Source organism: Micropterus salmoides, unplaced genomic scaffold (genome assembly GCF_014851395.1).
Source record: "Micropterus salmoides isolate LMB-PRFRI ecotype aquatic unplaced genomic scaffold, ASM1485139v1 Ms_hic_scaffold_4, whole genome shotgun sequence".
In the NCBI taxonomy this organism is placed as follows: domain Eukaryota; kingdom Metazoa; phylum Chordata; class Actinopteri; order Centrarchiformes; family Centrarchidae; genus Micropterus; species Micropterus salmoides.
This window is the reverse complement of record NW_024043372.1, coordinates 30,567,511-30,590,111: the sequence shown is the minus strand read 5'-3', so window position 1 is coordinate 30,590,111 and position 22,601 is coordinate 30,567,511. Positions and strand designations below refer to the sequence as shown.

The 22,601-nt window shown below is 40.6% G+C and overlaps 1 protein-coding gene and 1 non-coding gene across 2 annotated transcripts; one reads left to right on the top strand and one right to left on the bottom strand.

Annotated features, from left to right (window-relative positions):
• Positions 1-673: 673 nt before the first annotated feature.
• On the bottom strand, positions 674-17,749 carry LOC119886427 (protein kinase C delta type-like). Its single transcript, XM_038697143.1, has 17 exons — positions 17,533-17,749; positions 9,829-9,959; positions 9,288-9,560; positions 6,729-6,897; positions 6,319-6,350; positions 6,115-6,200; positions 5,590-5,719; positions 5,335-5,435; positions 5,126-5,210; positions 4,779-4,906; positions 3,851-4,024; positions 3,543-3,634; positions 3,341-3,403; positions 3,053-3,191; positions 2,585-2,773; positions 2,371-2,499; positions 674-2,222 (listed from the first exon to the last, which is right to left on the bottom strand). The coding sequence occupies exons 2-17, from the start codon at positions 9,935-9,937 to the stop codon at positions 2,064-2,066; spliced, it is 2,058 nt and encodes a 685-aa protein (XP_038553071.1). The 5' UTR covers positions 9,938-9,959; positions 17,533-17,749; the 3' UTR covers positions 674-2,063.
• trnae-cuc lies at positions 9,133-9,204 on the top strand. The gene has a single exon. It is a non-coding gene; the product is annotated as a tRNA-Glu (tRNA).
• Positions 17,750-22,601: the final 4,852 nt, after the last annotated feature.

The following is a 22,601-nucleotide window of genomic DNA, read 5'->3' as shown; positions in this document are numbered from 1 at the left end:
TCATATTTTGAAAATAACAACAAAGAAAAAAACATGCATTTATGGATGTTGTTATTTTGCATTTTGGATCGTGCTTTTTAATCTGACATTTGTGTGGGGTCATTTTATTTTTAAAGCTTATACAACTTTAATGCTGCATTTATCCACAGGGCTGTTTGCATAGGCAAATGTCTCAACAACTTGAACAGGTTTATTGCTCCGAGCTGGTCGCTGTTTTATGCCTCATGTTTGGAATTTGTTCACTGGCCACATCCTGCAGCAGGCAACGGATTACTGCCGGGGACGCAGGACAAGGACAGGTCATAAACCGTGCGCACTGCAGGAATGTCTCGTCTTCCGTCCACACGTTACACGGGGAGCTGCAATTATAGCACCTGACCGTCAGATGGCAGTAACGGCTACAAGTACTGCTCACATGCCAACAAAATCCCCGTGGTACTGGGGAATGTTTTGGTGTCCTTAAGAAGGACTTTAGTGCCTGAGATGAGATATTGTAGATACTACGACACACTGTTAAATATGGGTACCATAAAATAGCAAGCAACCACTGGAAACCAGCACTGACCAGAACACATATACACTGTAGGCTATTTAAAAATCTACATTTGAAGCATTGTGATACACAAGTGTATAACACATGTAAATTAAATCAAGTGACACTGGCTGACAGGCATTGAGAGTTTACAGTGTATTTATTTATAATCAGATTTAAAAGATAAATGAGGAGAGTAAAAAAAGTACACCCATAACTCACAGACAGTGCATTGTAATGTACACATTCATTTTCCATATACAGCACTATTATTTTCATGTTAAAATTCCTACATTCAAGTAATCACACTTATAAGACCCTCTGCTTACAGTGAAATGCCTACCCTTCCCATATAAAATAACACATCCTTCATAACACACACACACAAACACACACATACATATATACACATACATATATATATGTATGTGTGTGTGTACAGGTATCATACCATTGCTGCAACCTTCCAGTGAGTCTGATGCTAGCCCAGAAATTAATATTATGTATGGAATGATTGTTTGTTCTATGCTTCAGTTTGATATACAACAAGAGGTTTGACACCAGTGGCACACAAAAGACTAGACTAGAAGGCTGCCATGTAGAAATCCTGTGCTAAAAAAACCCCCAAAACACATTAACTCTTTTGAGGGTATGTGAGACTCTGGGGTGTGCTTAGAGCACCTCCTTTCTCAAGACAGTGCAGTTAGCGAGGGAGGAAGCTAATCAGTTCTGCTATAACATTATTTCAATTCAGAGGGATTTAAATTTCCTCCAACTTTATAGAATAGCTCTTTTTATGATTCCTATATCTATCCTTCAGCCAGAGGGAACCGCTGAGGATTCATTCAACAACAGACAAAGTTACAGATTACAGTAGCACCAATTGCATCCACAAAAAAAAAGAAAGAAATATACCTGCACACACCCACACACTTGTAAGCATGCACACACACAGACACACAGACACACACACACACACACACAGGTGGGGTGTAATAGGCGGCATACAGTAGGCAGAGTACAGGGTGAGAGTAAATATGGTATGCACCACTGAATTCTCTTTGACTTGGGTGTGCAATGCTGGGTGTATATGGTCGTATAACTAGATAAGGGTGTCATGCTTGTGCCTGTGAATAAAAACTTTTCAGATACAGTACATTAGATGATTCGTATAGATTCAAAGTGTGATCACATGGAAAAATGACAGAAAATTAAGAAAAGACAGAATGCATCATTGACAATCGTCCTGCATTGATTATGGTAGCACTGGTTTCTTAAGAATCTCCCATAATTTCCTGGAGCTTTATATTCTTTTATACACCTATACAGTTTGCTAGTGTCAGCAAACATCCAGGTTTCATTTGATCTCATCCTCTAATCGAGGAACTAAAGAAGTCATAGTCAAGCCCAAATCTTTTTATGTACTTCTTCTTATCCATCCAGTTGAACTTAGACCATATGAAAATAAAGGGAATAGCATGAGATAAGTGTGGGGCTAAGATCGTGTTTCCAGGGGAGCCATTTAGTTTTTTCATTTGCTTATTATTTGTTCCAAAGTGGGGTTGACGAAGGAAAAGCCAGCGAATGCAGCCTGGTCCATGGAGTCAATGAGGTTCTTGTCTGCGTGGGAGAGCCGCGGCTTCTCGCTCAGGAACTCTCGGTCAAAGTTGCTGCAGTCACTGGGGGATTTCTGTGGGTTGCAGGTCAGGTATTTCAGTTAGGTTAATATAACAAAGCACACTGGAGTAATCGGGAACCTAGATGCATGCAATCATATTTATACAAATGTATTTCAGGTACCACATATTCTGTTCAGAAACAAAATCATAGGCTCTTACCACTTTGGGCCTAAAAGGAGGCTCCACTTCTCTCTTTTCCAGCGCTGGCCAGTTGACTACTTTAAAGAACGGGTGAGCACGGATGTTTCCCACCACACCCAATCTGCGAGTGGGATCTCGCTCAAACAACTGAAATAATGACAGAGGGAAAAGAAATTGTGGACCCAATTGTGGACAAAAGTGTGCCTAACAATATATGTATCCCCTTAGTTACCAGTTCAATAAGGCTCTTAGACTCCTTGGTGATCCACCGAGGGTAGTGAGGGATGTCCGACCTGATGGCCTCAAACAGCTCATCCTCATCGTCACCCTGGAAAGGTGACTGACCAATCAGCATCTCGTACACCAACACACCGAAAGACCACCAGTCTACTGAGAAGGTGTACTTCTGTCCTAGCAGGATCTGAGATGAGAGACAGTTTTACAAAATACATCAGAAGTTAGTAAGGAGAACAAGGACACACAGTGTCAAGATGGAAGCACTCTGCTGTTGTTCACCAGTATTACAGAAGCCAAGTGAATAACTCTAGTAACACTGCCATGCCTCCTAATGACTAAGGGGGCATGTAGACTATGAATGGATGCATGACAAGACGGGTAATGGGCTTCACATTTAAAAAAATATATAATAAAACTAAATTGCAGAATAAACATGTGACATCAGCCAGGCCCTGAAGCTAACCTCTGGTGCGATATAGTCTGGTGTCCCACAAAATGTGGTGGCTCTGGCCTCTCCAAACACTTTTTCTTTGCACATGCCAAAGTCAGCTATCTTTATATGTCCATCTTTGTCCAGCATCACATTGTCCAGCTTCAGATCTCTGAGAAAAAAAGACACAGGAAGAGATATACACAATGAACAACTAGTTCTGCTATATTTCCCTTTGAAATACTGTACTCTAAAATCAACAAAGAGATTCAGTTCCAGTGTACACTGTTGCAGTAACGGGTTTCAGATGCCAGGTCTTACCTGTAGATAATTCCTTTTGAATGGAGGAACTGCAGTCCCACTATTATCTCAGCAGCATAGAATCTGAGGGTTGAAATGTGCAGAGCAACCATTAAACACAGTTTTACTGCGATTTGGAGCTTAAGTTACGCATCCTCCATTGTGGAAAACGACGGTTGCTGTATTACTCATAGTTCTTAACATGGTATCCCAGTGTACTTACGTGGCTCTGTTGAGATCGAAGCGACCTTTGTCTTGAATGTGGAACATCAAGTCACCTCCATTCAGGTACTCCATAACAAAGAAGAGGTGCTCCTGTACAAAACATTATTGTCAGCGCACTGTTGCAGACAAATTAGACATGAAGAGTATGTGAGAGAGGATGGATTCAGATAAGGGGGGCAGGGAGTGTTGGTCTTTATCAACAACTGGGAATTTCGCTCTTACTGCTGTAGCTCAGGTTTGTTCCCTATCAGGGTACATGCTTTTAGACGTTTTACTAGAAGAGATGTTCAGGATGTGTGTGCTTACTTTAGACTGGAACGTGGAGAACAGGTGTGTGAGGAAGGGGTTCTCCCAGGCGAGGGCCAGTACTCTCTTCTCGACCATGGTACACTCCACATCATCATCCATGAGAACCACATCCTTCTTCAGAACCTTCACAGCAAAGTACTGCCCCTGCCCCTTCAGCTCTGCCAGCAGCACCTGAGGTGTCAAAGCCACTTAGAGTGAGTACTTCATCAGTGTGATTACGCCAGTTTCATGGAGTACAATCAGAGCAGGAGCTTTATTTATATCGCCTCCTCTTTTTTGGTGTTCTTACATGCTCGATCTCAACGTATCTCAGTGAGGACACTGAGTGTTTGTTCTTACATAAATGCACTGCCACCAGGCTACACTGGGCCTAAATGAATCTTCTATACTCAGCGTCTTTGTTTTCCTCAAAATAGACCAACCCTTGCAGGCTGTACATTTTTATCTAATCTTGCCTAGCATTGATAGTGATGGATGAATAACTAAGGTCTTTTCTCATCTTTAAGGAAGGACAATGATAGACTTTGAAGACAGAGTACACTAAAGTATGATAACATGCAAGATGTGTTCCTTTCACAGCTCGCTTGTAGCAGAATTAATTCAAATTCATCAATTCAAATCTTCACATATTTCTGTTTCTTAATTATGCCACTTCTAATGGTTCAAGACTAAAACATGAAAATATGGAATACTTCTGCCTATTTCGCTGCCTTTTCCATGGTTATATTACGTAATGTTCATCTACAAAGTCAGTCACACATGGACAACCTCAGAATGAATGTGTTTCTTTTTACCATATATGTATGTATGTCATGACATTGGCACAACAAGTTTGTGCAAAGTTTTCAGTTAACAATATCTTTCATTTTTGTGTCTACAGTCAGTTCATGTAGAATTCAGGAAAGGATTTAAAGATTGAAGATACCTTGCCAAAGCTGCCTTTTCCCAGCACCTTGTGGAATACCAGGTGGTTGATGGTGAGGCGTACTCGGGGAACTGTAGGTGCGGCTGGGGCTGGGCTCAAGCCCTGTTGTGCCTTGTCATTGCCATCTGCTAGAAAAACACATTTGCACACCCAGAGTAAATACATGCAAACCTGAATGCAAAGATACATGCAAACTCATTCAACAAAAGGTTACGACTTGAGAATGTAAATAAAGACTATCAGCGACAATACCACATCTATTTTACCTGTAAATATAAAACTTGTTTTAAATCAAACTACTATTACTACTTTGTACTACGGTGTGGGCTACAATGAACACATCTTACCACTAGGGTCTGCTGTTGCATTAGAAATTTCTTGGTAGATCCCAATATCTGCTGCATTGGAGTTTTCAGGCTTCTTTATAGATTTCTAGGGATGAAAAAAGTTTGCTGATCAAGAACAAATCAATCATTTGTTGTTGTTTTTTTAAAACACTGACTGGCATAAAATGTCCCCACAAAGTAAAATAAACATAGCTTGTTACTGTACAAACCTGGGAGACTTGAGACAGAGCCTCTGACAGTAGTTTCTGGTTGATTCCACACATATTGGCCACTTTTGATTGACAGTAACTATGTGTGTTCATGCTACAGTCTGGTCAGAGGTGTGAGAAATGGATTTGTGGAGAAAGGGAATACAATGAAAGAGAAAAATGTCAGAGGCAGGAGGCATAATGCAGACAAAACATTTAAGACAAAGTAAAAAAAAAAAAAAAGAAAAAGCTAAGCAATGAACACATTAGACGCACCTTCACATTTAAGGCCCTGTCTGTAGAGACCCCACAGCAGACTGCCACAGTGGTCACAGAATGTGGGGCTTTTGTAGTTATAGTACTTGAAGCGATGTGGCATATCAATCTTGAAGCGCTCTTTCTGGAACTACAAACACATAAAAATCCAGTTAATCAACAGAAATCTGCTCATAATTAAAATAGACACGCATGTTTTGCCATGTTTAGTTGCTTTTGAGTGATGAGTGAAAATGAAATTCCACAGCACTTGTCTCCAGTGATTTAAGTAAAGATTCTAATATTGATGTTGTTTGTTAACTTTGGCTGGATATCTTTTAAGTTGTGTTGAAGAATTTAAGTAATGAATACTAATAATGGATAATGGACAACTTCATAACAGTGAATAAGTCATAAGTCAAATAAAGCAGGAGAAAATAAGTAATTATTGAACCGCAGCTGGGAAAAGTAATAAAAGCTAGTACTGTAAAATGAAATCTGAAGTGAGGCTTTGCATTCATTTTGGAGAACATTAATTTTGCTCACCACAGTGTCACGACTGTTGGTCGCTGTCCCAGTGCACCTGCCAATGATTATTTCAGTGCATTTCTTGTGGATTGCCGCATTGCATTCTGGGAAAAAAAAATGTATATATATAAAAAATAAATGACCATATATTGTGTTAACTGGGAAAAATTCAAAGGGATAAAATATAATAGAAATATAGATAACAGTTAATGAAACACTCACGTCTGCACTTGTAACCTTGCTTGTTAAGCCCCCTGGGAGAAATGGAATGTAATTAAATTATTGTAATGGTTGACATGAAGCAAAAAATATAATTTTCCCTTGCCATAACAACAATTAAAAAAAAAAAAAAAAAAAAATATATATATATATATATATTTTTTTTTTTCCTTTTTGTTATGGAGTGACTCATTCTCATAATGTGATAGTGATGCTGAAAAACAAGTAGACAGGCAAATTGGCTGCTTCTGGATAAGTCATGTCCAGACAGAGTAGCATAGGAAATTACTACCATGGTCTCTCTGTAGAAGTGAAACAAGTATTTGATATGCTAACCAGCTAAAGTACATAAACATAATAATGACATAATAGTGACAGCTGTGAAGTAACAGAGGCAGGACTTGGCATCTCACCAGAGGAACTCTCTGCAGACAGAGCAGAAGGTGGGCTGACCGAAGAAGGTGGCGGTGAACTCGTGGTTCTTGATGAAGTGAACCTTTGGCTGCTTGAAAGCTCCTCTCCTCCTGTTGAGGGTCATGGCTCCATCATCAGGAGGTACCTTCACCGATGGCTGACACACCGCTGAGGGGAGAGATCAATTACAGATCAAAGTATTGCCTTTCTACTCTACTCAAACGGTGTTTGTCTAACAAATTTAAAATGAAGTGTTATCCAAATACACTTTTTTATTGATTTGCAGGGATGCAGTGAGGATGGTTATTTAATTATTCATCTAGCTGATGAAATTTATTGTTCCTTAATAATGTTCCTTTAAGGGTGGAGTAAGCGATTCTAATCCAAAATATGTCCTTTTGTCAAATTCAGCAAATATCTCCTCACGGTCCGCTAGCTATCTGTTCTGCGTATGCACTGAAAAAAAAAATCTGGTGTGTGTACTTAGCCCTGGCTCTGTAAATGGGAAATAAAGTGGCTCGCATCCCGCCACACAACACTATTCCAACCATTCCAGTCATGATTTGTGTGTCAGGCAACATTAAATGGCCACAGACATAAAGCTTACTTTCTAGTTCACCAAGATATGCCTTTGTTGTGATGTTAGCTATAGTAGGAGGAGAGCTATGTATATCGCTGTCTGGAGCTGCTGTGCTGCTCTGGGACCATCTTGTCCTCTCTGCATGTTAGCTTCATGTTAGCTTCACAGCAGCAACTCCAACAATATTATGCTAACCCACACCTTAGCTAACGTTAATTACATTACTTGCTGTGTCGTTGTTCGCTCTATATCATGATTTTTGTCATGGTGTTGGATTTCTGCAGAATCGCTTAATGCACCTTTAATGTTCCTTAAATGACATTACAGTGTGCACTATCATAAATCAGTCATCAGCTATAATAGCCAAGGGGTATTTAGTCAACAAGTTGAAAAATAGAAAGAGGGCACAGTCGCAGCTACTAAATGGAGGGTAAACACATGAAAATGCTATTCTGGATTAGTGGCTCTAACTGATGCAAGTCAACAGGGTGGGGTCAAGAGTCACCCAGAGAAGGCATCGAAGGCGGCGTGAGAGAGGTAAACAAAGAAGGCGGAAACTCTGGAAGAGATGGGGAGGATATGTGGGTGGTTGGGAGGGACAGGAGAGATTAAAATAAAGTAGCTGTAAAACAGACAATTGACAGACAGGGAAAAGTGGGAAGAGTGATGAGGTGAGGGAGGTAAACTAATTTCCTCTTCTAGCGACAGATGTTTATGTTTGGACAGCAGTTCAGTGAGCTGAGCCAAGAAAGTGGGAGTGAGAGAGGGGGGCAAAAGAAAGAAGACAGAGAGGAGGCGGACTTCTTGAGGGCTGTTCACACATGGCTAAAAATACTTCCGGGCTGCTTTTCAGGAAACCTGTAGAGTGTGTAGGAGCGATCTGATGGCATATGGAGCTCTTTCATAACAGTAGACACACCCTTCTCTCATTGACCCTCATCAGCCCTGTACAGCGAAGGCTGTCTTAGTCACATGCAGAAACTCCCCCTGAACAGAACCAGTTTGTAAATCTTACCCGATCTGGGCAGACAGCAAAGACTATCAGAGACTGGGTTCCCTGTCTGTGGTGTTGACCAAGTAGCTGAATACAGCACGGTCAGACAGTACTGCTCTGCTTCACTTCTGCTTGTAACAGCAGCTAAATTGAAACTAAAACAGGTTTTTGAAAGCAGATAAAAACAGCAATGTCATTCTGAATGGTGGGTAATGTGTGCTGCTATTCAATATGTTTAAGAGAGACTACAAAGATTTAAACTCTTTACTGTAAACACATAATAAAAAGCATAAAATAAAAAAGCAACAAGATATATTATCAGATATTTACATTCATACATTCATCGTTGTGGTCGGTATCTTAGTTACTTATTCAAAGTACAGCCAGCCCTGAGGCCAAATTCCTAAGTGACCTTGAAGGGTTGTTAACAGTGCATTAGCTACATGGCTACCCCTGTACTCAGCTGACAGTGTGAGATATGGTATGTCACCAGCATGCAGGTTAACCCTTCACAGTTTGAGGTAAACAGTTTATTGCAGGACAGTTGGCCCAGAGCATGACAACTTCACACTCCTCAGAGAGGTCCACAAAAATGAAACATGTTCAGCTGTGGTTGTGTGTACAAAGTGCAGGGAGATTGACACCAGATGAGGAATCTTTTCTGCCAGTAGAGGGCATTACACATCAACACTGAAGGAAAGTGATTTTCTGTGGCCCTACATGAGTAGTGGGAGACGGGAGGGGGGAGGAGAGAGAAAGAGAGGGGGCATGGGCAAGTTCCCAACAGCCAAGAGGCCAGCATACTATCTTCTTTCACAGTGAACACCACTCCCTGGTGGTCTAGTGGTTAGGATTCGGCGCTCTCACCGCCGCGGCCCGGGTTCGATTCCCGGTCAGGGAACAGTGTTTTAATATATATAACATAATAAATACTTAAGATTTGAAAACCAGATTTCCAGGGGCTTTAAGACATAGCAGTTTTACCTGCATCACTGTCCTCCAGGAAGAACTGTACAGCCATCTGGACCCTCCCTGAAGGATGCAGGTCCACCCAGAACTCAACACGGCTATTGGTCTTGGACTTCTTACAGCGTTCTGCCAGTACAGACACGCCCAACGTGGCCTTGGCCAATGGCACCTCAGTGTTTTGCATGAGGACCACTTCAATGACACGCCCCTCATAGATGTGAGCATCAAAACTGGACTTCCAGGCTGGATACATGGTGGGCTTCCTCTGGACCAAGGTCTTTCCTCGCTCTGTAAAAAAAAGATTGGGATCATCATTGGGAACAAAACATTTGTCTGTTGCTTCTGCTTCCACAGAAAAATCACAACAAAGGAATGGCTACAGCACAAAGCACCTGGAGTTGGTAGAGAAGCAGTTTTCTTATGGATTTTTGAGCCCAGCAGATGGTGGCTGTTAAGGCAATTAAACTCAGGACGTCTGGTCTCTCTACTCCCTGAGCCACTCCCCTGTCTAGATAAAATTATGTCTGCATACGTGTGTGTGTGCATCTTTACATACCTGTGTTTACAGACTCCTTCATCTTGACGGCACAGATGGGAGGGTCAGACGGAAGAGTCAAAGCGCCAATATCATAAGCATTGAAGGTGATACGCAGGAAGGGTGCCATGGCGACCACTCACCAAAGCCTCCTGGAACAAAGATAAAGACTCACAGTTAGAACATCTCACAAACACACGCACACATTCATCTTGTACTATTGCTTAAGTCTGACACTTAAAACAAGAAGGAAGAGAGTCGGTGGCTGATAGTATTCTCAGATTGAAACTACAGAGGAAGTAGAAGTTTCCAATTCAAAACACAACTTTGGAAACTACCAGCCAGTTCTGAGGGAAGAAGAAACAGAGTGGCAATCCCAAACTGTGCACATGAGAGCAGGATGAGGGAATAAGAAATCAGAAGGATCACATTTCCAAGACAAACACAAAAAGTCCTGCTGTTCGGCAAATATATTAAAACTTTACTGTTTTCACATTGATTTTATGTGAATTAATCCTGGTTGTGTCCATTCCTTATTCCCAGCTGTCTCTACATAGCTCTACGCTATAGATAATTGCCAGCAGCAGTCTTGATGATTGTTGGTCGACAAATGTGGAGTATGTTTATCTTTTATGGTAGGAGGTACTAATAGTCCTGTTTTTGTAGCTTTGTTTGGTTAGGCTTTAGAATTTCCTTTTTCTGTTAATAGTACGCTCTGGGGGCAGTTTCTAACTGAATTGTTGGCCAAAATGCCTCTCTACTCTAATACTCTGTTTTGTTGTACCTCACTGACCATTCTCGTATCTTTTGTCTGTATTTCAGAATATCCTTGCAAAAAGAAAATCCCATCTTTTCTAATTAGTACTGCTACAGAAAAATGTTCCTGAGTCAATCTAGACTAGCATTAAGATGCCTGAAGGTCACATATGAAAACTGCAGTATTGGATCTATTACGCTGACAAAGACAAAATATCTACATTGTCATAGTCATTTGTAACGTATTCCCCCTCTTTTTATGTATTAGTTGTGCTAAAATTCATTCATTCTTAGAGGTTCTATTTTCCAAGTGAAAATTTAATTCCACACATCACTTCAAAAGTAACAACTGAAACAGAAAACACAGCTTGAAAAAGTGTTCACCCACTTGCTCCATTTAAGCTGAATCCACGTGTTTCGTACACTTCCTCTTTGAGACTTTCAGAGTCATTCTTAATCTCCCTTCATTACATCTTAAAACTATAATTATAAAGCAGTGTGGATTGATTTTTTCTTCAAATATACAATTATCTTAATGTAATGGTGTAACTGATAAAAACACGAGTAAAATACAAAACGATTCCCTGAAAAATGTTAAATACTTTTTTCAACAAAATAAAAACACTTTTGAAGCAACAGTGCTGCTTTATAATATACCAGCAAATAGTATAGACCTTGTTCAGTATCCCTCTTATTTAATACTAAACTGTCTTACAGTGAAAACAACAGTTGAGACAAGCAACATTGTTGTAATAACTGATTACAAAGGTTGACATTTTCTAATTTAATGGGCCAGTCAGTCTTCATGCTGTATAAGGAAACTGTATAAACACTTACTGAACCCTTATGTTCTCAATGCGGTTTCACACCAGAATCAAACATATGCTACGTTTACAGACTAGCAGGACCCAGAGGGCAGATTAGCCCACATCCTAATTCCCAAAGCTGCAATAAAATCCCACAGAATTCTTCCACACAGCACTTTTGTTGATCTCTTGTAGCTTTAGTCTCTTGCACCATTAACATAATGTTGAATTAATAGCCATTTCAGAGACATGGGACACCTGTGATCGGCGGCAAACAGCATCTCATTTTAAATGATGTAGCCAATGCACTGTAACCATCCTTGAAGGTCATGTAGGGATTTGGCCTCCGAACGAGAAAATATAAAACAAACAAACACATATCATGTGCCCTAGAGTTACATGTGCTGTGTATGTTGTATTCTATTATGCAATTTCTATCCCTATCTTTCCTGTGCAGGGCTGTAGGGGTACAGCCTGTACAGGTTGCCAGGGCATCGCAGGGCTGACATACAGACAGACAAGCAACCTTCTTATTCAAAGACACACAGTCCATGCTCCAGCATCTTCACACAAAAAGACCTTAAGCCAGTTGATTCAAACCCCAGACCTATCGTTCTGATGTGACAGAGCTTATCACAGAGCTATCATGCCACCCTGTATTGTTCAGAAATCACAAATCACTGCCCAGGTTACATACCTGGGTTACATATACAAGAAAAAATTTGATTATCTTTGCAAAGAAACAGGATTGCCGCAGCTGTCATAAGTCATAGGCTATAGCAAAGGAAAACAGGACCAGCACCAAAGAGGCGCATGTTCTTAAGCTGAAGTAAAGGCATTAGTATCAGTGTGTCTAAACACAGAGCACACTAAAATAGCAGACAAGTTAGAAGATGATCCATGTACAAAATAAATATGTATATTGATATTGTCTATGTTGAAAGATATGAGACATAATGTACAGCATATGCAGTATTAAATGTGAACTGAAGTCTATACAGTTCCACAGGTATCATAACAAGCGTCTAGGCATGTGTTGTATCAGGATAAAGCTACAGTAATAGACAATATATATGTTAGCTACATCATTATATCTGTTAGCTAGTTATATTTTGGATACTGTGCACTTCCAACTGGCTTCCTCAGCAGTGTCTCCACCGGGCTGAGAATCTCTGTTGTTGCTGCTGAAGTTTTTGACTGACCCTGCAAGTCTGTTGGGGATCTAAAGACTCTTACTATTTTAGAGACCATACTCAATTTTCTCTGCACTTCATACACACACACACACACACACACACACACACACACAAACACTCTCTCTCTCTTATGTACACATACACATACACAGGCATTGCTACGTAGAAAAAGAGAGTCTTGTTTCCCCAGAGAGAGTGGAAAAAATGAGCACATGCAATTGGGGAAGGGGTGGGTAGAGGGAAAGGGGAAAAAAAGATAGACACCACACTGGAAGAGAGGCCAGACTCAATGATAGAACCAGATTTGCCTTCACGAGCCACAATGAGGTCGACTTCCAGTGAGATGGATATTGCTCATGTGCATGTGTGTGGCCTCAAGGAGTTATTTATTTACCGTCAAGTAAGTCTTTAGCCTTTATCCTAGACTTGAAAGGACTGCCAAGTACCAGTGAAGCTGGACTACCTGCCTGTGTTATACATGTTGACTTTGTACAACACAAAATAATTCATTAATTATCCACTAACTGAAAGAAGGCACGGTATGCGGAAAACATTACAAGTATTACAAGCATGATACTAATTGCCACTTGACATGACCGTCACATCAGCTCTGAGGAATTTGAAGAAGTGCTCCTGTTCCCATAACTATATGAATTGATTGCAATTAATTTCAGAATCAGCCACAGCTACAAAAACTGCTTCGTGGAACAAATACTGTGATGAACTGGACAGCAGAATCACAAATTTCAGCAAGAAGCTTATAAAATAAGCAGATTAACATACAACAACGAAAATAACCTTCAGCTATAATGATGTGAAACCAATATTCCATTAAATTTCATACATTAGACACAACTCAATAATGGCGACAGAGATACGTGAATGTTAGTCTAAGTCATGCACAGAGATGTACCGCAAACAAGTCAAAGGTCTGTACTAAATCGCATATGTCATTTAGTGGAAGAAGTGATCAAGCAGGTCTAGCAGGTGGGGACATTTTGTAGGGCTGCAACTAACAACTATTTTCATTGCCAGTTGATCTGGTCTCGTCTATAAAATGTCACAAAATGGTTAAAAATGTTGATGAGTGTTTCCCAAAGCCCTCATGTGTCTTGTTTTGTCCACAATCCAAACAACTTCTGTTTAATGTCGTAGATGAGTAAAGATAACAGCAAATTTTCACATTTCCTAAACAATTAATCAAAACCATGATTAGTGTTACACACTAAATGCTTTTTCTACCGTGACGTAGGCCTTGAACGGGCTTTGTCAAAGTTGGAAATGATCATGTCTGCCTCAGTGACAGAAGAAGACCTCAAGTGATAAAAACCTGCCTGACAGGATGCTAAATAAAGCTGTAAGCAGGTAAAAGATCAGCTAGTTCTGAAAATTTCAGTTATGCGAAACATAACCAAACACATGTCATTGCATTGTCTAAGTTACCAAGCATTACTTAGAGCTGTCAGTTGATATACGATCCATCTTTTGTCTTCCTTTTACAGTTCCTTAAAGAGACTGTGCTGTCAGCACACACTGAGAGGGGGAGTGCAAGGCTGAGTAAAAGACACAAAAGCTCCAAAACAGACCAAGAAAAGCCTGGCTGGATGGAGCTGGGCCAGTCGGTGGCCCGGCAAATTAGAGCTCAACCAGTAACCACACGATTATAATGAACCTGAACAAGCATGGTCCGACTCAGCCAGGCCACATTCACACCTAAAGCTGATCACGTGGTGCGTGGTTTTGTGTGTAAACATCTACTGCACCATGAAACTGAGCTTTACAGCAGTTTAAAGAAAAACAATCCCTCAACATTGGAAATTAAACAGTGATCATGGAAAAGGGCTGTTCCTCAAACTGTGATAGCAATGTTGATGGTAGGTGTCTGCTTGAAAATTGTTCTCACCGACACATACAGTAGGACCAAACAAATAACCCCCTTGGTGGAGTTAATAACATGAGATAAGGTAACTTTTGCGCTCACTTGATTTTCTTTTTCATTCCCAATTTTGACAGACAAATTCATGCAAACAAAACTTTCCTTAATCCACAGGTCTTTCACTAAGGCGAGGTGGCATACTTATTACAGCATAATACACCTCGAAAGCCCATGGGTGGAATTACACGCGCACACACACACACACACACACACACACACACACACTAATAACCTGAACAAAGAGCAGCCTTTAATGAATTTCAGTGGAGACTGGCTTTAAAGAATCAAAGCCCTCCTTTCTTTCACTAAGCAACGTTAATGTCTAACACACACAATCATGAAAATGCATTTAACTGTCCCTCTCTTTCTCTCAAACGTGCACATACACACACCCAGCAATCAGGTCAAAGTAGGACAGGAAAGAAAAGTGAGGGAGATTTGTCAAAGAATGAGATGAGAGCTGAGGTTACTTGTTCAAGGGCAGAGTCAGATGAACGGCTATTTCTTTTTAACATTTATTCCAGTGAGAACTGCTAGAATTTCACTTTGTGCCTTGAACTGACCTAGGAGCAGATCAATGAAAGCTGTTAATAAGTGTTCAGACTGACAGTACACATGGACACAAACTTCAGTTGTGGAGTGATAACCTTTTCTGATTTTCTCTCAGTATCACCGAGCTCTCTGGCACGGTGTCAAACCTGCTATATCTGCATGGAATGAATCCTGTCACAGCGTGTGTATGTGTGTGTGTGTCTTCTCTCCACACACATTAAGTGCGGTGTCCATTTCTGCCCCGCTCACAGTTCACAAAACCTTGGTTAAGACAGACGAAATAGAGTCAGAGAAAGGAGTGTTACGCAGGATAGCAAGATGTGGAGAGTGCCTGTGTGGGACAGAGAGAGCGAGGGAGGTAATTACAAAAATCCATGAGCAAGTAATGAGTCAACCAATCATCACTGAGCACTGATTTAGCAAACCTGTGCCATATACCTAGGTTTTGTGGGTGTGCCTGCCTCTGTGTGCAGTTATGCATAACAGCAGGTGCTCTATTAAACAAAATCAGTATTGCACATCATAACAAAAGTGTTGCATACTTTATGGCTTCTGAAAACTGTACTCACAGTTTCGGGGATACTGGGCTAAATATTGTTGTAGATTTTTTTGATTCCATTGCCAAAATGTAATCCAAGTTTGATATTGATTGCAAAATTATACTCCCACAATTCACTTCTTTGTTCAGTACAAACACGCTCTACAAAACACCATTTCTCAGATAATGACATAAATATAATTTCTCAACTCAATTAGTGTTGAATGTTGTCTCATCACAAACAGTAGCAAAATTTTGCCAAATAAAAAGTATACAATTAACAAAATGATTTAAATCCATAAATATCTCATTAAAACAGACAAACTAGTATAATTACTGACGTCAACATTTTGCCTTGGCAATTTTAATGCCAACTGACGCAGTTTGGTTGGTACAAGTAACTATATTGGTTCAATACCCAACTCTGAGTGACTAGCTTTACTAGACTCCTGTCTCAAACTAAAGGATCAATTATCCATTCACACAAATACAGTCCAAACACTGTCAAAATTATGAGTCAGAGATGTGTTTATGTGTGTGTTGTACTATCGAGGGATCAGTGCTGCGTGGGTGACTCCTCACTGAGCAGATGTCCCAACTGTGTCCTCCAAGCAGCTCATGAAGGCACAAGCCAATATTGACACAATGCAGGCAGATGCAGGCAGATAGTGTTACCTGCGCTCACAAAGCTGCACTGCCTCCAGATAACAACAGGATACAGAATCTTGCAACAAACGCAGAATTGTGTTGTATGTGACACAAGACTTTCGCAAGTGACTGGGAGGAATATTTCAAAATAGGTTGTGGTGTGGTAGGGTTCCTGTGGGGCTGACAAGTCAAGCCAGCTACCTTGGATTCAGAAGTTGTTCACAGTGTCATCACGATCCATACTTTGTGTCTTTTACGTGCGTCCTGTTTCTCAGTCAAGAGATTGTGATGAAGGCTGGCAATTCCAGTTGTTAAAATCTGAGTGCAATGAGGTAACAGTTTTTGAGATTTCTATTGACTTTAGTCTCGGCAAAACAGCGCAAACCGGTTCCAGTACAAGTTAGACTACAATGAGCCCAGTGCTGTTGTTCATCATCTGTGTTGTCTTCGTAATGACCCTGACACCAGCAGCTTTCTGTCAAACCTATCTGTAACCAAAGACAACTGAAACTCAACTTGAAGAAATTAGGGTTAGGCCTTTACACACAATTTGTGACTGCATGTACAGTAAATAACTATTATGTGAATTAGTAATAATCAATAATTACTCACTGTAGCTATACCAGTAGGATCACTCCTTAAAACACCTTCAAGGATTAAGTTACTCAGAGGGCTCAACATGTTTGTCAGCATGCTCACATTCATTTTTAAAGAGCCATAACCACTTCCTTTAAACTACTCCAGTAAGACATTTCAGACATGGAACTACGGAGTTTAAAAGGGAGGCTTGTCCCCTAATGTCTTATGAAAGGAACTGTCTTTAAATGGGATGAAGAGCATTTTTATTTTCCACCAAGTCTCATCACTGATCCACTGTTGCCATAGATACAACACTTGAGGAATTTATGAAGCACACAAACTTTCTTCCCGGTGTAATAGCCTAGTTCCTTCCCCAGTAGTGGCGACAAGCAACGTTGTGTTTCACTATACCCGGACCTGCTGCAAGCACTGAAACAGCATGGCTTAACTTAATTTACATAACTACAACTGTAACACGGCGAGAGAGGGAAATTTCCGCGACAGCAGCCCTATTACTACAAACTAACATTACAGATGTCAACCGACTTTGCAGTCAAGCTTTGCTTCTCTGTGAGAAAAAACTTAAATCAACCAAAGCGCGGCTAAAGCAACTTACTGGCGACTCTTGACACCCAGAACACACTGCACGCAAGAAAGCGCTGCTGTCCCAACTGTCAAACAAGTTTAACCGCTTCCCCACAAATTGAGACTTACCTCTTCCGCGGAGCTGGAAAGCGTCTCGCTGGTCACGAGTTTGTACCGGTTTTGAACAACGGTCTTCACGGAGGTACGACTTCAAAACCTTCAATGGTGTTTTAAGGAAGTGTTTAAGTCGGCTGCTGTTGAACGCTGTGCTCGGGCTCTGTCTGTTCCACTCTGTCTGAGTGTGTGTGTGTGTGTGTGTGTGTGTGTGTGTGTGCTTTGTGCTGCGGCTCTATGGCAGCGCGCGGAGCAGAGGAGTGAATGTGTGACGTCAACCAGGTGAATTCCCAAACACACGCGGACGCGCGCACACAAGAAACAAAAACACAGAAGTGAGAAATAATTGTGCACCGGACACTCAAGCCATAAAGTGCTAAAAATAGACAGACAGAGGATTAATGATGAATGCTCTGTTTTAGTTAATTCTATAACGAATTAATTCTTTTGTTAATGTCGTAGCCTGTACACTAGCAGGACGACATTGGACACCTGACATTTTACACTGGAAATTGGCTTCTATTCCACTGTATCATGCTGTGCCTTCTAGCATTCAGTTTTTTCATCTATCACCATCATCAGCAGTGGAAAGCAAGCCTAGGACGTGAATGGGAAGCTCTGCAGCTGCACATTGACTGTCAATGTCCCCCAACAATTTTTTCCCCTCCAGTGTAAAATGTGAATTTGGCAAGGGAAGCAGCAAACAAGGAAATCAATGCAATGTGTATGCTCAGATACAAAACTGGCCTGGCTGATCTGTCTTGCCATCTGTCTCTGTTACACACACACACACACACACACACACCAGGTTTCAAGAGAATACAGTTTGTGGACTGATCCAAACAGCTTTTCCACATTGGCCCTGCCCACAGCACCTCCACATTCCAACTCCTCCTCTCCTACACAAAGCGTAGAGATCCATGTGATGCTGAGTCATCAGCCCCCACCTACCAAAACTGGAGAGGGAGAACTGGCCGGTAAATTTAGACAGCCTGTTTCGGCTCCTAAAGGGATATTTATAACAATGACATATAGATTAGGTGACCTGGGCTGACTGCTGATTGAGATAATTGAGTAAAACTATGGACTTACTCATCACTTCATCACCACCACAAACATTTGGGGCAAGGGACAGAAACTCAAGTACAATGGCTTTTACCACACAAAATCTGTCCAGCACTCAGAGAGCTTTGGCAACTGGACACAAATTTGCAGTCAAGTATATATATTTCAGTTTGGTATTTTCATGATCACTCAAAACTATAATTTGTGGTTGTGACAAAGAGTAGTATTCCATCCCCACTAATTCCAAAGATGTACCATGTTGCTCCGATGTCCAGTATAACACACTAATAAAACTTAAAGTCAGATGACATGACTTTTTCCACTGCTGTCCCTTCCTGGAAAATTGTTTATCTTCACCGATGACCTCATGCTGCACCAGTAGTCATAAATAATAATTCCACCCAATAAAACATCACAGACTTTTGATCAGTCAGCCACGCCCACCTCTCCCATCAAATAAACCTCTGGCTCTGGCTTTGCCAACTGATATCCAGTGGATTTGCACGTGACCCCTCCCTGTGTTTTGTCCCGCCCAGCATTCTGGTTCAACAGGAAAAACATCACTTTGGGGAAGCAATATTTTCTCAGTGACATGCGCCAGCAAAAAAGATTGTCTCACCATTACCACCCTTTGAAGGAAGAAATGTAGGAAAGAGGTGTGCATTTGTTGCTGATGTCACAAGTCATGTTGTAATACCTCATCAACACAGGAGAGCAAAATTACCCCTTTGCAGCTTTAGAGATGAGATTAGAGGCATTATTGTTTGCTGTAAGAATTCCAGAGTTAGTTCACTTGAAAGGGATAAACAAATTTTTGTTGAGTCACTGTAGGTTATGTCATTTCACGACATGACACGATGTGTACTGCATGAAACTACTGGCTTCATAAAATTCTGTGTGAATTAGACTTGGACCTGGGCAGGGAACCCAGACGGTTCCTGTTGAGATGGCCATTTCTGCCATCCAAGCAGTGCCAGGGCAAACATCAGAGTGAGTAATGAGAGGAACAGACAGAGGGAGGGAGGGAGAGATGAAAAAACAATCCCTAAAAAAGGAGAGAAACAGCCCTTTCATCAAGAGACATGCCATATACTAAATGCCTTTCTCTGTCTGTCCTCATTTCCGTCTCCTTCTCTCACTTCAGCTTTTTTTTTTTTTCAATTCTTGGCTTTCATAGTCTTTCGTCCTCTTGTGTTATAATGCCCTTTTCATGTTTCAAGGCAGAGAACTGTGCGTTTATTGAAAAAAGAGAAGTTCAACAGGCCTTGAGGTAAACCAGACAAGTTTTTAGACAGGCATAGGGTTGGCTTAGCCCGTGTATGGCAACATGATGTTGGTAAAACATTTTGCTAGAATGTGGCTTATCTCTAAAAGCAGCCCAACCTTACTTTCCTCTTTTCAACACTGTGAAAATGACTTTTCTCTCAAGTGGTGACAAAAATGCCAGGCGCCCATCTACAAGTGTTTGTGTTGTCTCTGGTTTAAAATGCCGTGCTAGGCACCGCAGCAGAACAACACATCTGTAGAATCAGCAGGCTTTTGGTATTTGGATTGTACTCAGCTGCTTATGTTATGCTGTCATACATGTTTATCTTCTTTTGTGTGACATATTTTACATGAATGCTCTTGTGAGCAGGAACATTAGACAATAATAATTAGATGGAACACCTCTTCTTCTCAGATTATTTTTACCTCAACGTTTGGTCAGGTGTGTCTACAGTACTGCACTGGAAAAGGATTTTGAGATTAGAGCTTGGAAAGTTGCTCACCTGCCTACTCTGGTGTCATATAGTCTACTCAGAAGCATGTCCCCGTGGACTTCCCAGCATATTCTGTAAGTGTCACTGTCTGATCTTAAAACACGCGGAACCTTTTTGCATGCATAGAATTGGTATTTTGGCAATGCAATACGGGCAGTCGATTGAATTTCAGATGTTTATTGGCCTCCTGGTTTAAGTGTATACCAGCTATCCTTTTACTGTAGAGGTCCTTTTTAGAGACTGAATTGATTGATTCAAACATATAGGCGATTATCCAATCATTCTCTGCATCTCTGGTTTTCTGGCTACTAAGGGAAAGGCTTTGTGAATATGTTTCCGTATGAGAGAGCCTGTGACTGTCTTCATGCTCCCATCAAGACGTGAAGTGAAACAAGGTGTCTTTAACTTTCAGGTGCTTGTGGGAAATGAACAACTTTCAATGCCTTTCTCACTTCTCTTTGTCTTTTGTTACTTCAAGTAAGTATTGGGTCATTGACACTCCTGGGATCGTGTATCTAGAGCAACCCAAATCTTCCTATTTTCTGTTCTGCCTACTTTCTGACTGACATGCAGTCACCTCATCATTACTTATCATCTAATTGAAAATTATCTTTTGGTCTTGATCTGTATCCATAACACATTCTCCTCAATTCCCTTCTTTCCTTATCATTTGTATGAACATCCTTTTAAAATTATTAATGAGCAAATTGAATGTCAATTTTGAATTATTAAAGGACCTGTACTGGCTGATAAATGAAAGCCACGTGCTTTTTCTTTTCTTTAGAGGGCTCTCAAATCGGTCTTGCTCTGGTTAACTCATGGTGTTTAGTGATGTTTCTTTATCTTTAAATATTTATGCTAGCCACTGCTTTCCTGGTCGCAGTCCACTGCTGTCTGACTTGGTCGTTTTGACTCTGTACAACTCTTTGGTATAATTAATTAACTTATGTGAGATGGCTTGTATTACCCAGCAGTCTGGCTGGGGCTGGGTTGGGAAAAACCCGGAGAAAAGAAAGGCTGATTATGGTCTCGACTGGCTGTGGGAATGTGTATTTTATATTTAACCAAATTGCATCTGGCAACAGTTAACAGTAGTGATGTGTAATCCCTCTGGGCAATGCAAATATGTCACCTTAAAAAAATTAGAGTACCTCCCTTGGGTCAATCAGTGTAGTGAAAATTAATGTTGAATTCTGATTTAGCATGACTTATGTACAATAAATGGCTTGACAAATACAGTATTTCTTGTTTGTAGGGAGGGCGTAAAAGTCCTTTGAAATATATATATATATATATATATATATATATATATATATGTTCTATACGCACGCACACACACACACACACACATATATATATATGCCACTCATGAAAGACCATTTTCAAATACATTTGTCAAATAGTAATAGTATTGTTTGGATCTTAAAGGCACTATGCACCAATATTACACATTGAAATCCCAAGTAATAGCAGTATGACAAGAAAATTAACTGAAATGTCTAAAATATCTTATGCATCTATGTGTTAAGTGTGTGTAGAGAGAGTTTGTAGAGAGACTTTGCATATCTGCAGCATGAAGGGAACGTCTGGATAATACATGCCACACTACTTTGCACACAATGACATTTTACTCTTTCCTTTCCAAGAAGAACTCTGAAGTTTCCAAATGAGATCTCTATGGCATGATGTACTGCTGCCCTCTGCTGGATGAAAGAGACATTTAACGGAACTGTGTTTGCCAATCCCACACACACAGGTACATCATGTACTTACTTTCACATCATCACAGTATTTATCAGTTACAGGGGACAAGCACAATGTGAACACCTGTACAAACAAATACAATTCATAGCTACAACCATTCAACAAGCACTGCTTTTGTGGGGCTCATTTTTTGCTGCTGAGAATATGTCAGACATATGATTAAACTACTGTATACAAACATTTTTACTGTACAGTGTTTTTGTTCGTAATTGTACACGTAGATATAGGGGTTGAGTAGAATAATATTAGAACCTTATGATAAAATGCCTTAAATTTACCGTACAGTGAACCTTTCTGACAAATTCTCATCAAAAAGGATCATTGCGCTTCACAAATGTAGTAATTATACATGGGCTGCTGTATTGGAATGGGTCTCATTGTACAGGTGTTCATGGCACTATGTCCAGTCAGTTTATGTTTTATAACTTATAATGAAGAAACAGATTCAGGTGTAAGATTAGGAGGCACATCACTGCTCAAAGAAAGCACATTAAG

What these genes read in the sequence shown, in the direction of transcription:
- LOC119886427 (XM_038697143.1), bottom strand. Translation starts at nt 9,937, where the DNA reads ATGGCACCCTTCCTGCGTATCACCTTCAATGCTTATGATATTGGCGCT. An exon ending in CTCTGTCTCAAGTCTCCCAG is followed by an intron (nt 5,211 to 5,334) that starts GTTTGTACAGTA and finishes TTTCATCCCTAG; the next exon opens with AAATCTATAAAGAAGCCTGA. An exon ending in CAGACTATATCGCACCAGAG is followed by an intron (nt 2,774 to 3,052) that starts GTTAGCTTCAGG and finishes CTCTCATCTCAG; the next exon opens with ATCCTGCTAGGACAGAAGTA.